The sequence below is a fragment of the Biomphalaria glabrata genome, chromosome 8, assembly GCF_947242115.1.
Source record: "Biomphalaria glabrata chromosome 8, xgBioGlab47.1, whole genome shotgun sequence".
Classification (NCBI taxonomy): Eukaryota; Metazoa; Mollusca; class Gastropoda; family Planorbidae; genus Biomphalaria; species Biomphalaria glabrata.
Genome location: NC_074718.1, coordinates 34,214,682 through 34,233,182, shown reverse-complemented (window position 1 = coordinate 34,233,182; position 18,501 = coordinate 34,214,682). Strand labels below are relative to the sequence as shown.

The 18,501-nt window shown below is 31.6% G+C and overlaps 1 protein-coding gene across 3 annotated transcripts in view; it reads right to left on the bottom strand.

Annotated features, from left to right (window-relative positions):
* Positions 1–145: 145 nt before the first annotated feature.
* The window catches only part of LOC106056802 (TBC1 domain family member 4-like), a 117,337-nt gene continuing 98,981 nt past the window's right edge, over positions 146–18,501 (bottom strand). For 2 of the 3 annotated variants that reach the window (XM_056037122.1, XM_056037121.1), the window contains exons 14-23: positions 16,962–17,078; positions 15,441–15,485; positions 12,960–13,148; positions 10,738–10,893; positions 9,725–9,876; positions 9,325–9,417; positions 8,886–9,045; positions 7,400–7,569; positions 6,680–6,949; positions 146–6,429 (exon numbers count right to left, since the gene is read on the bottom strand). In XM_056037122.1, coding sequence (XP_055893097.1) covers positions 5,686–6,429; positions 6,680–6,949; positions 7,400–7,569; positions 8,886–9,045; positions 9,325–9,417; positions 9,725–9,876; positions 10,738–10,893; positions 12,960–13,148; positions 15,441–15,485; positions 16,962–17,078 — 2,096 coding nt within the window. In that variant the 3' untranslated portion in view covers positions 146–5,685. The remainder of the gene's footprint in view (positions 6,430–6,679; positions 6,950–7,399; positions 7,570–8,885; positions 9,046–9,324; positions 9,418–9,724; positions 9,877–10,737; positions 10,894–12,959; positions 13,149–15,440; positions 15,486–16,961; positions 17,079–18,501) is intronic. The other variant, XM_013213655.2, reaches the window with a different exon arrangement.

Here is an 18,501-nt window from a genome sequence, read left to right as displayed (position 1 = left end):
TTTGCTTAATAAAAAAAACAGACTAAAACACAGTAGTTATAAAATCAAAATCATCAAAACGTTTCTTTATTTTTTAGCCACTTTAGAAGTGTAATTGTTTCAATGATAATAATTTGCAATGTGTGTGTTTTTAAGAATCACAATAAGTTCCTATTTTTAAACAAGTAAATATATGTTGGTTTTTAGTTCCTATTTTTAAACAAGTAAATATATGTTGGTTTTTATCTTATGAGTAACAGCTGCTACTTCAAAGGGAAGATAATTACGCCCTACACATTTCATGCATCAATCTAATCATGCATGTTCATCAGTGACTTACACTCTTCTATGTCGTTGGCTTTCCTAATTCAAGCAATTCATTCCATGCTCCAAGGGCACTAGGGAAGAAGGAACACTTATATGAATTTGTACTGTGGATTAAGGAATGTGCCTTTATCTTAGTGTCTTTCTGGGTATTTTATTAGGTTTTGTTTTTCTATTTGTAAATATAGTTTAGTGTTTTTATGTATTTTATTGCTACTTTTTATTCTTCTGTCCTGAAGTGTCCTCTAATTTTAATTATTTTATTAACTGTGTTACCATTGATGTCTTATCAAATGTAAATATATATTTTATATCAATCTCACATCTCTTTTGTAGTTACTTAATGTTTTCTTGAGTTGAGGGAATCCTATACAGAGAATGCATATTCTAAAAATGGCCTAACTAAAGTTAAATAGCATTTTTGTTCTATGTTTCTGTATTTTTTGTAAAAAGTTCTTTAAAAGAAATCATAATGCTTTGATTTTCTAATAATTTTATAATATGGGGGTTCCATTATAACTTCATTTATTATTACACCTAGATATTTTGAATGTTTAGTCTGTGTGCACTGGTGCATTTTACTCAAACATTTATGTACTACTATTAATGCTAAATAAATAGCAGTCAATATTTTTTTTAAAAGGTCTTAACAAATCTGTATTGTGTTAGAACTTCATTGTCAAATATTTAACATTTCCTATTTATATGAATTCTTAGATTTATATCTCAAAAGTGTTTCATTCATTTTGTTTTAGCAAAGTTTGTTACTTACTGCAACAATGTAATAAAAAAACAAAAAACAAACAAACAACAACAACAAAATGCAGTATCAAAGTATATCAAGAAAGTAATATTAAAACAGTATTGCAAAACTAAAACAAAAGTTTAAAATAACACACATCAAAGATTTAGTTGGAGAGGGGGAAACATAATATATGATTAAAAAAAAGGAAGATTCATGCAGTCACATTGTAGACAAAATTGATGAGTATCCATAGAACTTTGTTAGAAAATGAAAGTTGAAATTGGAGATTGAGATTCTTGGTAAATAAATAACAAAAGTTAAAAAATTGATTTAAAAATAAAGTAAATACAAAAAAATATGCAGATAAAAGATTCAGACAAAGGTTTACTAAGTCTTGAGTAAAACACAGAGCTACAACTCATTTAGAATTGGTTAGAAGAAAAGATATCTAGAATAGAGATCTCTCAGCTAAAACTTTCCAAGTTAGATGTTAAAACATGGATAGATGTTAACTATTGTGCTAAAGAAAGAAGAATGTTTTATTTAATGTAAAAAGTGTTTAGAAGTGATGCATTGTTTTTATTGACGAATATTTTTGGCTCTGCGTCACTACACTAATGCCAACATAGTCAAACTAAATAGTAGAAACCATGCTTTTTAATTCCTTAAAAGTTTCCCAATACAGAACTGGTACTGTCTTCAATCACATTGACAAACCTTTCTGAAAGTTTCCACAATAAACAGAAAAACTCACATTGACTAACTATTCACAGTGGTACTTAATGAAATGGTGAAAGTGAATTGTTTATTTTTTTACATAGTTATGAAACATACTGTTAGAAATGTTTGAGAACTGATTGGTCTATTAGCCATAATGACAACAGAAAATTAAAAAAAATCAACTTTTCTGGTTCAAAGTGAACCAAATCAAATGTTTTTTTTGGTGAGTTAGAAAGCTATTCAATAAATAATAACAATAGCCCACAACACTAATTGAGATGCTCGGATACTTTACAAACATAAACATAAATTGATTTTAAACTTTATATTTGTTCATGATTAACTAAATAAAATTAATAAAATTACATCATTATGGTTTGTTCTTAACAGATGTGTCACCTACAGATAAAATTGATTTCTTAAAATATAAATATCAATCAGAAATATAAATATCAATCTCTTCATTGTTAGCTCACTTAAGTCACACTTTCTGTCTGTCTGGTCAAACTCTTTGGTCACGTTAGTTCTCCCACTTCCCATTTTCAGATCATGTTGAAACTTTGCAGTTATTCATTGTCAATGACACCACATGACTCAATAAAAAAAATAAAATTAACCAGTTAATCCAAAAATTAGTCATTAATTATATTTTTTTTTATATGGAAAATGTGCTAAGCTGATGAGAGAAAAGCCTTGCAATAGAAAGATGTTCTCACCCCCTCCTCCAAAATGCCAATGGGACTCGTGTCAAAATGCAAGATAGCATTAAAGTCCCAAGACCTGGAGAGTAACATTGTTTACAATTTTGATTGATTCAAATAATTGATGCAATTCCACCTAATATAAGCAAAGTTTTAAAAAAAAATCATTTTTTGACATTTCACTTGTTACAACATATTCTTGGATAATAAATAGAATTGATTTTACCTTACTATTTCATAAAAAATAAAAAAACAACAACTCAATAATTGCCACTTTCAAGATGGCACACTAACCTTTTTTTTAAAACTACATTTAAACATATTTTTAGATTTGATATGTTGCACATGCATGTGTGCAGCTTCATTATGTGTTCTACTAAACAGTTTTGTTTATCACTTCCTTCTTATAAAATAAGAAAACTATTCAATGTTTTCATGTGATAAAATTTTGCCTTTTGTGAATACCACATTCACTTGAATGGGTAGATCTATCAGATTATCAGTCTTCAAAAAAAAAAAAAATTATAATAAAATTTATTAATTTGAAAAAGAGAAAAAAAACATTAATAAAAAGTTAAAAAAAAAAAAAAAAAGTGACTTAGTAATTTTTTTATTTTTATATTCCTATGGGTCATAATAAGAAAAAAAAATTAAATCCAGGACAGAAAAGAAAGCCAAGATTTATATAACTAGAAATAAAATGTGAATTCTAAGACAAGAAAGAGACAAAGAAGTTCATTTAGTTTTATTGTATAAAAAATGAACGAGAACAAAAACTCAAGAGTAAACCTCGCAACTTTAGGACATTTCAATTGGCCTATAAACAAGTTTCCAAATATTTCGAACTCTGAAAGAATAATATCTATTTCAATCACATGCTCTAATAAAATCTTGAAATAAAGTAAACAAACCTGTTGCCTCTATACCAAAAGTAAAGACAACAAGAATATATGAAAATACTTATAAAAAACACCAAAGCTTATATAAAGCATATTTGTATCTATTAGTTCAGTCATGTCATTAAATGTGTAATAAAAAATCTGAGCGAATAGAAATATTTTTACCTATTGTTTTTGTTTAGTACAATGTTATGCTTTCTTACTACGCTCTGATTCTATCACTGGTCTGGACCAAATGGGGAAAAGGGGTTAGGGAAGAATGGGGTATCTAGCTGCATCTTACCATGATGACTTTTTAAATAAATTTATTAAAAAAAATAGTTGAAAGACCTTAATTTGAACTTGAGGGCTCAATCCTCTTCAAGCCAACACACTAACCCCTGAGACAGAGAATCACTTATGAAAATAAAAGGTTTTACAGTTATCTATTGCTAGCATCAAGCTTTAAAGCAGCGACCTATAAAGTATAAAGGAGGCTAATTCCACTTATATCACCACATCATTCAAGTACAATTTCTTTCCTTTGTTCGATATCAAACAAACTAATTACTAACCAATAGTTAATTAAGCCACTGGTAATTTTTTTATTGATTCTTTTCTCAGGTAAAAGAAATTATTCAAAATTTCAGCTTGATTCAACATTGGGAGTGGGAGAGACAATGTGTCCAAACTTTTACCAGACAGAATGGGTTGATATAAGCTTTCTAAAACAAGTTCAAATTAAACATTGTTCCTTTATAATTGCAATAAATTGACAACATTCTAGAAGTGACTTTGTTCACACTATTGGACTGATCTATAATGGAAACTATTTGTGTCCCTTTGTTCGCATAGTAAGTGTGGAGATATTCTATTAGTCAAATACTTTTATTTGTAAGACATTACAATAATAGGTTTAATTTTTTTGTTTACTTGGCACTGATATTTGCTAGGGGAATGCTACCATTAAAATAATACTATTTACGTAAACAAAAACAACATCTTTATAATATGCTTTACAAAAATAATTATTGACATTTAAAAAATGGGTGAAACAAAATAAAATGGCCAGAAGATAAAATAAATGCAATAAGTTAAAAAAAACAAAAAGAAACTGTAATTGTCTAAATTAAAATTAATCCACAGCCCATTCTGACATAATAATAATAACACAAGATTTTGAGAAGCTCAAAGAAAATGTTCAAAAATCCCATTAGCATTATAAAAATAGTTCATCATTTCTTGTTTCTTTCTATAGATGAAGTCTGTCATCTATTGCCAAGAGATAAATCCTGTCATCTAATGTAGGAAGATATATCCTGTCATGTAATGTAAAAAGATATATCCTGTCATCAATTGTAAAAAGATATATCATCCTGTCATCTATTGTAAAAAGATATATCATTCTGTCATCTATTGTAAAAAAGATATATTGTGTCATCCATTGTAAAAAGATATATCATTCTGTCATCTATTGTAAAAAGATAAATCCTGTCATCTAATGCCAAGAGATAAATCCTGTCATCTAATGCCAAGAGATAAATCCTGTCAACTATTGCCCAGAGATAAATTTGTCATCTATTGCCAAGCTATTTCTGATTCTGCAGGTGATGGGATGATGAATAAAACATCATAGCATGAAACTCATAAATGTATATCTGACCACGCTCACAGCTTTCACCTTTTAAGTCAGTTGGTCCACAATGTACTTGGTCAGTTATAATTATTAATATACTGGATAACCAATGACCTCACATGAAATGACAAACTCATGTACCTACTGAGAAACAGTTCAAAGCTCCATGATGTTGAAGAAGTAGACATCTTCAAAGTACATGTACACACACACATTTCCTAAATTCCAATGTAAAAACAAGTAAATATAGGAATCAAACCAAATGTAAATCAACTTGGTTTAGACATCCATGTTGTTGGTATTTCTTTCAATCTAACAATTTAAGTTTGAATAAGAAACCAAATTCATATTTGTATGTCCAAGTGCCAGAAAGCTGAACTACTATTTCTTTTAAGAAATACTTGAAACAAAAAATGTATATATACCCATTCTGTCTTTTTTTCACACTATCAATTCATTATCCTGAAGTAGATTTTTTTTTTCAAATATTATCTTCCAAATCCAAGTTGTATTTTAAATATTATCTCTCCAGTTCTGGGTTTTATTTCATTACCTTCCAAAACTAGGTTTTATTTTGAATATTATCTCTCCAGTTCTGGGTTTTACTTCATATCCTTCCAAAACTAAGTTTTATTTCAAATATAATCTTCCAGATCTGGGTTTTATTTCATTACCTTCCAAAACTAGGTTTTATTTCAAATATTATCTTCCAGAACTGGGTTTGTCTTGACAATTTGTTGGTGACTGCTGCACAACAACCTTCACTGTTCTTCTTCTCTCCTCTGGTGTGAGAGGTGTGCTGTTTGGAATGCTGCCTGGCTTGTTGGAAATGCTCCTGGAAGGGTAGGCCTCAGTAGAGGCAGCAGTTGACAAATGTAAATGAGGCATGGGTAGTGTGATGCGAGGAGGAGTCCTAGTGAGAGTTCTGCTAGGATCTCCATCAGCGCAAGGGGAAGTGTTCTGCACAGGTGAACTGGGCTTTGTGGAATCAGCAGTACAATGTTCTAGAGAAAGAGTGGCTGAAGCCAAAGGAAGTATTAAGGAATCATCAGACGTGGTGGTTGCACAAAGTGGAGATTCACAATTGCTCTTGGCATTGGAGGAGTCTGAAAAGGTGCTGGAATTGCTGAGGGAAAAACAAACATCAGTCCGCTCTGTCAGGTCTGAAAAGTCCGAGCTGAAGTCCCTTTCCGAAACTTGAGTGCTGGCTTGAAGGAGCGCTGGTTTGGATGGTGGAAGTGGAGAATGACAATCTGGCATGGGAGGAAGTGCCAGATTTAGCTGGAGTAAAGCATCTCGGGGAATGATTTTCTTGAGCTTGGCCACTGCCTGGAGCAGAGCACCTCGCTCCAGTTCTAGAGTGCGAATGTGCGATTTAAGCTTCTCTGTTTCTATCTGATGAACATGCACACTGTGCTCAGAGCTACGCTGTTGGGACTGGGCATGCTGGGAATGAGATTATATGAACACTACATTATTTTTTTAAAATTTAAAGCAATTATATTTTAAATTAGATAAAATGATAATAAATCAACAAAAGCCAAACATATACAAAAAAAAATAAATAATTTTTAGTTATAGCATGGAAAATGTCAAGCCAAATGTTAATTTTCTTTTTTTTTTCATTTCTTAAATTGACAAGCAGCTTATATAAGCCTAAGTTTCAATTATAACTTCTTATTGTTTCAATGCCAACCTGTAATTTCTCTAACAAATCCATGTTCTGATTTTTCAGCATCCTGTTCTGCTGTTCCATACAGTAAATCATCTCTATGTCTATGGAGGACCGACGTCTGTCCACCAGTCTGCTGCTGGAGGGTGGGGACAAAGGCTTGCTGTGGTAATGTTTGCTGTGATGGCTTGGGTGGAGGTGGTCATTGTGAGGGGAATAGGTCATCTCCTCACTCAGCACATGATACTCCACTTCATAGGCCTGAAGCTCCTTAGTGATGTCTAGTTCAAAAGCCTGTCCCATAAGATAAAAGCCATTGAATATCTCAGTGAAATGAAGCAATACAAAAACATGTCTTCTCTATAAAAAAGTATTTTGGGTGAATACCCTTGACTTGTGCAAAGTATTTGTAAAAAGCTAAAAAATTAAGGGTCAAAATAGGATTTATATTTGAAAATTTCATTTTTTTTTTTAAATTTTAAAATAAGGTTCAGAAGAAAGAATTTAAAACAAGCAGCAAAATATAGAAATCAAGACATGCAATATTGAATAAAAAAATGTTTTCTATTCTTTTTTAAATCAATCTACTGTAAGCTTTCATCTCCCCAACTAAATATGGCCTGCAGGACAAAATGGTCAATAGTGTAAACAAAACATTCAAATGAAAATATATTGACTAATGACAACAAACAAGGGGAAGTTATAGAAACAATAATTCCTTCCTTCAAAGCTTATTATATTCACCTGGTTGATGATTCTCTCCATCTGGACCTGGACCATCTCAGGCAGTGTGGTCTTGAGAAAGTCTACAACACTCTCAAATGAGTCACACTGCAAGATCAAGGCTCTATGATTCCCTATCAGCATCAGAGCCACTTTAAACAAACAGTCAATGCCTTGAACAAATATCATGTCTAAAAGGAAACACACATGAAGAGCTTAGAAACATTGGCACTCAAATTCTGAACATTAAATGAATAGTATCTAGTATTATTACTGATGTCTCTGAGCCTACAACTTGAAAGTTAACAAATGTCTTAGAAGATAACTTTTAATTTTCTAAAATGCTATGTGCATAATACTTTTTCTCAGATACCAAAAGAATGTAAATAACAAGCCAGAGTTATCCAGAAGAGAACATTGCACTAATACAAACTACTGTGATTATCCAAACAGAATTAGTAGATAGAAACTAATGTCAGTGATTTTGAGCTCTTGCGGCAAACCCTATGAATTGTAAGTTTTGTAAAATGAGTTACATCCCTTTTATTATTTACCAAATGTTCTCACCAAGTTGCTGTGAAGAGTTAGAAGAAAAAAAAAAGCAGACAAAAAAAAAAAGTACATGGATGAAAATGTCCCTTTTTTGAGACACAGACAAGAGTTTTGAAAATTGAATTCCCCTGAAAGTAATAAATTATGTAAAAAATTTTCTATACCATGGTTAGCATTTTTCTGCTATTCAATATTCTTTATATGTATCAAATAAGAAAAGACATTTAGAAAAATGTCTATAGGGTGGGTTGAAGTAAGCACATGCCAAGCTATGAACAGATGCCAGATTAAATGAACATGTAATAGCTTCCTGTACAGGCTAAAGCTAAACATCATATTGGAATTAAATCCCATTTCAAACACTGAACACCACAAACTACATATGGTAAACTATGTTCCCAACAAAAATTTTTTTTTTGCAAGAGTATCTCCTACATTCCTATCACAGACAAATTTTATCACCGTTTGACTAACACTGTCTATAGTTTAGTTTAGAAGTTGCTATTTGTTAAAGGTAAAGACTGCGAAAATGAATCAAGCCTCAACTGCAATGAGGCCTGCTTAGAAAAAAGGTGTCAAATGAACTAGGTGTCAGAAGTCACACAATTAAAACAAAATTATTTTGAAGACTACAAATAAAGGAGCAATAATACATACAACACCAAGCCATAAGTTAAAAATACAGACACAACCTAATAAAATACTCAGAAAGAAAGAGAAAAGACATTTCTTATTCCATATACTAGTAAAATTCGTACAAGAGCTCCTGCTTATCTAGCACTATTAGAACATTGAATAAGTTGCTTGAATCAGCCAGGAAAATAAATTAGCAGAGTTTAAGTCTCCAATTAGCATGCACAACAAGATAAACCTGTTCGTATTTATGTTCACTTATGAAGGAACGTCTGTTATTTATATGTTAAGAAACAACATTTTGATAATGAATACAACTAACCAAAAACTCTAGAGACAAAGCCCAAAGGAAACTGTGAGGCAAACAGTGTGAGGAACCAGGGGGCAGCGTACAGAGTGGGAGATATCTCATGAGTCTCAAAGTGGTCATACACATCCTTGTAGTGGTCATGGAGAAGTCGAGTCAGCTGGTACAATTTAATCTGTAAAAAAACAAACAACAGAGGAAGCTGTAAATTAAGTAAGTTAGTTGAAGTGTTTAAAACTTGAATTAAATAAAGAAATATTACAATGCTTTTACTTTTATTTTTTATTGTAAGCATTAAAATATTTAATGCAAAAGTATGGGAAAAAAGTCTTTAGGTTAATCTTCTGTCCACAGAACAGAGTCATGATGGAATAATAAATTCACCAATGGCTTTAATATTACTCTTAAGATGTGATAGCGAGTTGAAATTTGTTACAAAGTTACAGCATCACACCTGTAGGGCAGTCATGTTTGGTCGAAACTGTTTCCTTAGACCCAGATGGTACATCATATACTTCAGAACATGAAAAGCAGAAATTTCCTCCATCTGAAACAGCACAATATGCGTTTAATGCAAACTAAATATTTAATTTCAACACATATATATCCAACTGCATTCTGTATGGGTGTTTCTAAAAGTGAATTACAAAAATTACTAATAACAAAATTATAAGTAGTAAAGTAAGTTTCCATAAATGATGCATTTATTTTCTTTGGTAAAACATAACATAAATAAAACAAGTTCTTTATTATTGATTTCAATTTTTTTTTTTCAACTTTTCTTTTATACTTTATGCATTGTTTTTTGAATGATAGTATAACTTTTAGTCAAGTTGTGACCAAGGTCAACTCACATGCATCAACAGCATTCCAACTATAAATGACAACCCCTGGCAGTAGCCAACTTCAGGGTCCAGTAGACTGTAGGCCTTCAACAAATTGAACAGTTCTAGCTGGCCAGGTCCCAGAGCTTTGGCAAAGTAAGGGTGACAGGGGAAGGTGCGGCCTAAAAATATAAAAGATACATACAATAATATAAGGACTGAGAAAGAAGAAAAATAAGCTTAGATAGAGATGACACTAGATCCCATTGCTGAATTAGAATGTGTGTACTTTTGGACCATTATGGTGTGCCCAGAGTCACAGCAGATTGGAACTATCTATAGAATGGGTAGGAAGGAGAGACTACATTATAGCTGACTTATATGGCTGATTAATTGATAATTGATCTAACACAATTTTTACAAACGGCCAAAGACAATAAATAAAAAAGATTATGTCACATAGATGTTACCTTATGCACAGTTGTCAGAACAGATGCCAGACTATCACGCTAAAAATAGTCAAGCTCCTAATTCTCCTAAACAAAGACAGCATCACAAATGAAGAGATTAGAGACAGGATTAGTATAGCGATTGGACACCATGATGAGCGCTAGCTATTGCCTAAAAACGTAAACTAATATTCTCTGATCATATTACAAGGTCCTCAGGGTTTGCAAAGACTTTCCTTCAGGGAACAGTACCAGGAAAAAGAAGACTAGTCAGACAGAGAAAGCAATGGGAAGACAACATAAGGGAATGGATGAGTTGGTCATTGAGAGAGATTCTATCATAGGCAAAAGACAGACAGGAATGGAGAAAGAGGGTCAAAAGATCTTGTGTGGTGCCCCAGTGGTCCAACAGACAAAGGGATAGGTGAAGATGAATACTGTGACAACTCAGACATGAAAGTAAAACTTGATCTATCCTACTCAGACTTTAATGTGTTTTTCATGAATTAAATTAAGTTAAACTACAGAAACACAAATGTAAACCCAGATTAAAAATAAAAAAAAACAACTAAATAAAATGAAAATTTCACTGACCTAAGTCAATAAGTATTGCATGCTGGTGTGTGGTCAACTGTTTCAGAAGGTCATCATAGTCACAGGGGTCACAGGTGCTGTCAGGCACAGCACTGCTCATCTGCCGCTGCTGCATGAGAAACAGCCAGATCTGACCTCTCAGATTTCGAGGAACACCTGTTAAGGTTGAAACCAGGGAATACATTTATACAAAACTAATGAGCCCAATTTGGATCAGTATTTTTTAAGATCAAGTGTCTCTTCTTGCCAGACTAGCAGTTGACAAAGATTTTCAGTAGCCCAATATTATTAAGTCATTTCAGAAAGTTTTTGGTGGTCTGATAAAAAAGTAAAGTTTCCCATTCAGACCTTGCAATCCATGGAGCAGATGATATTAAGGTCATCTATTTCTATGGCCAACGGTTAACAAGCAAGGTGTCATGTGGCCAGCACAAGGACCAACTTTTACTTTTTCCTTCTAAATCAGGTATCCATTAGAGTTGTGTGGACTCAGGGGCACCCTAAAAATCCAGAAATTCAAAATCCCAGTCTTTGCCAAGATTCGAATCCAGGACTGCAGGTTCAGAAACTAAGCCCTTGACCACTCAGCAACTGTGCCCCCTTTATTTTTATACATGAGATCATAATGATAATAAGGCAAACAACTGCCTTAGAAGCAGGGGCTGAAATATTTACCAAAGAAATTAACACAATGTGTTAAACAGAACATACATAAATATATGAACACATTTTTTTATGGGTAATAAAGTCATTTTATTTTAAGTAAAAGTTCCTGACAATACAAAAAATAATCAGTAGTAACAACAAAGAGAAATTTATTTATCAGTCCAACTTTAATGTGAGCTCTTAATATGTTACTCTAAATTCATTTGATGAAACTGAACCAGGAAGCTATTAAAAAAAAAAGAAACTCTCCTGTGTTCTAGCCAACCTGCCTGCCCCTGCCTTCAATAATATTTATTTCATTGTTCACTCCTCTAATGCACTAAATGTCTGTGTGGTGGCCATGCTGTAACTTGTCAGAGTTGTCAAGGCATGTTTATAAAGAATAAAACCATGCGTGGGTCTGGAATGGTGTGGTGATTATAAGTTAGTCATTGTAGACATAAATCTAGTGACACAAATACTCCAGCATAATCTGGGGATTCTTTGAATACAATTCACTCCAGTGTAAACAAAAAAATACATATTTTAATAACACAACCTTGAAGCAGAGAATGCACATTTAAGATAGTAATGCACATCATTGATGAATTAAATGAATAAATTCATACAGTGAGTAAAGCCTAGTGAACAGCTGATTTTCAACTGAACTAGTAAATGAAATAGGACTCCACTCAACTCAAGTAACCCAAGAAGATCTGGAAATGATGTAACATCAGGAACTTGCCAATATGGCCAACATGTTGTAATGTTATTAATTAGTTGCCTTAGTGTGACTAACTAAAAAAAAGTCAAATAAGGAAACAGATCCCATGAGCAGTACAGATGCACTCACATAAACTAACTAAAGATTCTGAGTTTGAATCCAGGTAGATTTAAGGACATTTAATTATTCACAAAACTTTCAGTAGCAACTAAATCTGTCAGGGTTAATTAAACATGATTAATTTACTGTGCAGGCCACACAACACCCTTAGAGGGTTTATTAAAAAAAAAAAAAAAGAGATCTTTAAGCTCCCCATATCTTAAACATTAAGATGCATGAAGTTAAAAATGTGAAAAAAAAAACAACAACAACTAATATTTTCAGTTCTGTTTTTCATCATTCATTATCTTTGACTTAAAACTCAACATTTTTTGGTAATATATCTTATCAGTGTATATACGTTCCTAACAACATAAGGCTTTGGGGGATCAGCTTGATATAAATTTGCTGTTCTAACAAAATATACATTTGTTACATAGCTGGCTCCATCCAAATCACTTGGTATTCTCTTGATCTCATTGGGAAATGACAAAGTTCAAACAAATCTACAAAGTTTAAGCCCCAAGGGTTTTAAAGTCAATTGATTTTGAAGACACTAAGCCATGTCTTCTATGACTGAACAGATGAAGTGAAATAAAAGAGACCGAAATACCAATGAAATGAGGCAATAACAGTCCTAACTTTTATTTGTATAGAAAGTGACTGTCTCTGAAAAAAAAACAACAACCGATTTAAAATATTGCAAGTGAATTCCATGATCCCCAAGAAAGAGTTGTAAAGAAATGTATTTTACCCTTTTTGACATAGTCTAAGAGTTTCACTAGAGGAACAGTCTTCCCATCCTCTGCTGGCTCACTTCCTTCCTGTTCTTCATGTAAAGTCAGCATCTGTTCCCAGACAAATGTGATTTCTTTAAGGCAGGGAGTCAACTCTTGATAGTCTAATTTACGACATACATTAGCTCCCCCTTCCTCTTGTCTCGCTAGAAATGAAAATAAATTTAGTTCAAATGAATGAAAAAAACAAAATAAAACAACAAAACAACAACAACAACCAGCAGCATAAATATCTAGTTTTAAAAGAAAATGTTATTGGATGGGAAAACAAAATGCTGAAATTCTAAAGAAACTAATTTCAAAGTGCTATAGTATCATCTTTCTACAGTCTCAGACATCATTGAAATATTTAATAGCATTGCAAGAGTTCAACAATTATATCCTCATTTATGATTCAATACAATATTAAACAAGGAAATGAAAGGCCAATATTGGAACTGAATCAAAAAAAAAAAAAGTTGTGTAATATACAATTTCAACTAGTAAACAAAATAAAATGCAATTACATAGACTAGAGGAGTTTACAGAACATGGATATTAAAAAAAACTTTGACCTATAAAACTAAAACGGCAGATGGTGAAAGATTTACGATTACACTCAATCATCAAATAAATAAAAGAAGCTCATTTCTATAGGCCTACAAAAAAGTCAGCTACATATGATGCAAACATTTCTATCGATATGGTAGAAAAAAAACACACATTCACAACACGTTTGACTATTATGCCCAAAGGTTTATAGTTTAGGTCAAATTCTGAACACAAAGCATAAGCTCCCAGAAAAAGTGTCAGAAATGAGTTGGAAGCAAAAGTTTAAATAAGATGATAAATATAGTCTCAAAGTACAAACATATTCTATATTCAAGACAAAAATGTCAATTTTATAGTAGAAATTGTTGGGTTAACTAGTTGCACCAATTCTCTTGCTAAAAATATCCAAATAATTTAGCTTGTTAGCAACAATATAGTGACTCATTAGTGCTAGGAAAAAGAAAACCTTAGAATGATGTGTTTACAAGTGAGAACAAAAAGTGTATTATTACAACAGACTTTGTGAGGATTAATGACACATAGGTACTAAGGCGAGATTAAATATAGTGACAATGGATGGCATACATGTGAACATTTGTTTCACAATGTAAGTAAAATATTAACTTAAAGTAAAAACTTTAAATCTCCAAGTCTAAACTAACAAATGGTGGTTACAGTTATTTTCCTTACAAGTTAAAATTTAAAATAGAAACTAAAAGATGTCCCAATGTATCTGGCTTAGATAACCTTAAACCTGTGGGGGATTGAAACATGATGACAACATTAGGTCTATAGTTTACACTAGTGATATCCAGCCTTCTTACACCCTGGGGCCTCAAGGGTTGCATCAACACACAAAAAAAAAAATGAATATAACCAATCCTCTGAACATTATGGACTGTGGTCAGAAGTTTTGAGGGACCATAGAGCACAACATCTCTGACTTGAAATGACCCACAGATAGGGCATTCCTGCTATACCTATGTTAAATTGTCTGAAAGTACTTTTTACATTGTTTGGAAAAACATATGCTCTATTTATGATATAAAACAAACTAGTTTTGTAATGACAATAAGATTTATATATATATAATATTTATAATTAATAAACTATTATTTGTTTTGCATTATTGTCCAATAAATTAGATAAAAAAATGATTAATGTAAAAACAAAAAATGTTTGACCTGATTTCTAGAAAAGAAAGTGTTTTATTTTATTTTAATGTTAGCCTGTGATTAGAATTTTGTATCTTTTATTTAATGACACTTGAGTTTTGCATGTTTTCCATCCAATGTACTGGAAATGATTTTAACTATAAATGATCATCTTTAACTATAAATGATCATCTCATTCCAAAAATGCTGTATGTTACTTTCAATTTTTAAGAAGATACTTTTCACACGTATCAGAACACATTATTTTTGTAAATTTTAAGAAAATGGTGCAGAAAGGATCCAACAATGTAAAGTTTATAACATGCAAAAAAAAAAAAACAAAAACAAAAAACAAAAAAAAAAAGAAAAACAAAAGATTGATTTTACTATCCACCTCCCTGGTTGAAAAGACTTTGCTGGACCAAATGAAACTTTTAAAAGAGATGCAATGAACAGCAGTAGAGTGAGTGATTTGGTGAGTTCTATGCATATAAAAGCCTACTACACTTAGGTGTATGAGAGGATATTAAAATGTTTAGATATGAAACAAGGAAACAACGTTATCTCACATGCAGTTCAACTAGTAAACTAAACTAACCAATTCAATGAAGGAATTTTTTCCTTAAATATATAAACCTTCTAGAACTAATTGGGGTATCTCAGGGTCAACTATAAAGAAAAAAAAAAGTGAAGTAATCTACAACAGAGAGATATAGTCTCTGTCTTCTCTACAGTCACCATATTGAGTCTTACCACGAAATACTACCACAGAAAGACTTCCATAAAAGACGAAATATTCTAGGTAGAATTGCAGCGAAATAGAGGGAGGTAAGAAGAAAAAACAAATCAGTACAAGAGTTATGCTAGATGTTGATTGATTGGCAGTATTTTTAACTTTCTTAATACTTAGGTTAATATTAAGTTAAGGCATTTTATATCTTTAATTAATGAACTGTTATAGAGATATTTATTTATACATAGAATTAAAATTTTATTTTGGATCTATTAAGGTCTAATACTAGATATTCATTTCAATGAATATTTGAAATGTATTTCTATATTTTTTAAATAGTACAATGTACCTTCAGAAGTTTATTCTATATGTACTATATTTCACTTAAGATGAACAACAATGTCATGTTCAGACTTTAATAAGTTCAGTAACAAAAAGGCAGAAACAAAACACGAATTTACTCTGTTATTAAAACACAATTTATAATGAACAATGTCAATCTGATAAATACCTAGGGCAGCAAGACAATAACAGTAAATCAAATGTTGGAAACAAAAAAGGTGCACTTGGTCAAAATAATTTCAAAATGAAAATAATAAAACTAATAAGAATTGTTCATTTAAAGCTACTTTTTAAAATGTAAGGTTTCTGTGTTAATATATTTCTGATACAATAAAAAAGTTTCATGAACAGGCGTCAAGGAGTGGGTTCAGAAAATACTGAACTTGTTTATTTTTCCTTCAAAGCTATGCTTTCTCCTTACACTCAAGTCTTTGTGATTAATGGGGCTTCACCAGTAATGTTATGTCTATTTCCCTCAATTACTGTTTACTTTCCATCAACCATAGTCTCATGTAGTTTAATGTCCATCAGTTGCATTATGTTGCTATCTATCAAGCATAGAGTCTCATGTAGTTTGAGGTCCATCGGTTTCTTCATGCTGCCCTCTCATGTCTATCACCTACCGTTTGTTCTTTTCTAATTGCATGAACTTTGTAGCAGATCTTGTGGACCTAGTTACATGACCTAACACATGAGTTTAAAAGGTCCTCATAAGGCCTAATTTACCCTTTGATAACCTCCTGTTGTCACTAATTTGAGATTTGGTTTCTATAGATGATTTCTAACAGCTTCTTTAAGAATCTTATATCTATGGATTGCATTCCTCCAATTGCATATTTTTTTTTTTTAAATGAAAAGGCTTAGGACTTTTTTTGGGGAAAACGTTTTTTACATCATGGTCCAAACATTTATCTCTATGCCAGGTAATGACAGGGAGTAGAGTCCAAATTTTATATCATAATTCCTCAGTGGTGTATAACTTAACAAAGTGCTATTTTAAAATAAGTCAAATAAACTAATACATTTTGAGTGTTTGCTGATCTTAACCTAAAATTAAATTAGATATTTGCTTGTGCATTATTCACAACTGAAGACTAACTCAAAATGATTGAACTCTTCTGAATGAGTTTGCATCATTTCTCTAAATAATCTGTTTAAGCCAAAAACATCCTCTGAGAAAGAATATAACTTGTACTCACCACGTATATCATGATTCTCCTTCTCCATACGTATAAGGAGCAATGTCTCCAGTATGGCTTTTTTCCACATGCCTCGTATCTCAACTGTGTTGTGGAGCTTCCCGTCAAGGCTGTCACCTGGAAGTCACAAAAAAAAAAAGCTTTGGTTAAAAAAAGGTAAAAAATAAAGTGTTTGCTTATAAAAACAGTCAAGTATCAGATTAAGTCAACCTGAAAATATGACTGAAATTTACTCTTAAAAACAGAGAATCAGGCATAAGAATCTCTAGCACACTTTAAGAATATAAAGGGTGGAGGTAACTCTAGGTCATGAAAAGGAGTACAAATGAACCTGCCAACACAGTCATTGTTTACCTTCCCTGTAAAAAACAATATTACAGACACCTCATGGTACAAAACTAAAAATTCTAGTACAAACAACCACACAGCCAGACATGTGCCTTTTCATTGCATGAATACAAGGATCAAGTTGTATAAATGCCAAAATACAAGTCAAACTGATCTACATCCTGTTTAGATCATACAAACTACAAACTGAATGTTTTTGTTATTTCTGGTAGGTACCCAATGTATTCATAGTTCGCTATTTAGTAATCAGATAAAGAGTGCGTTTACTTTTATTTCAAAGAACTAAAAACCTATACAAGAAAAAAAAATAAGTAACAATTTGGACAATGTCCCAATAAGTCAAGCTGTGTAAAGTCAACAAAAGTAAACACTTTATAAATATACTATACAATATAAGGTTATTGAAGGATTAAATAGGTTAACTTTTTTAAAAAGTCATGCTATTAAAACTTAACAGTGAGAACTGTAAGAGTTATCTGATCCTCCAAAATCTCATGGCTCTGCTTGTGATATTCAGTTTATTACATTTTTACAAAGCTTATAGCAACTAACTCTGTCTGGTAAAAAGTGTGTACACGTTATTTCTCAGATCAAGCTGAAACTTAGCACAATTATTCATTGACATAGACAAGATATGAATCAATAAAAACAAAGTAACCATTCAGACAATTAATTACAAGTAATTCATTATTTTGTTTAATGGCAACAAGGGAAACTAATACTTTAGTATTTACAGATATGGCTAATTTTGTTGTGTTTAGTTCCATTAAATAGTTGTTAACGCTATTTCTCCCTCACGCATTCTCCGATCAAGTTGATACTTTAAACAACTATTTATTGTACCTAACAAAACATGAATCGATAAACAAAAAACTCAATTAGTCAATGAATTATTGGAAATTAATTATTTTGTTTGATATTGAATAAGGGAAATAACTTGTACATTATTGGTAGATATAGTTTTAAGAACAGAGTTGCTCCCCTTTAGATAAGCCTTTTTTTTTTTTTTTTTTTAAAGGATTTTTTTAATATTTTGCTTGTTTAAAATGGAAACTTATAGACTATTTCTTTGGGTTTGATTAATTCTAAAAATAATGAATGACATAGTCTCTTCACTAATAACACAGAATGTTTTGTTGTTGTTGTTTTTCTGTCACGTACAGAACTAGGTTTTGAACTTAGTCTGAACTGT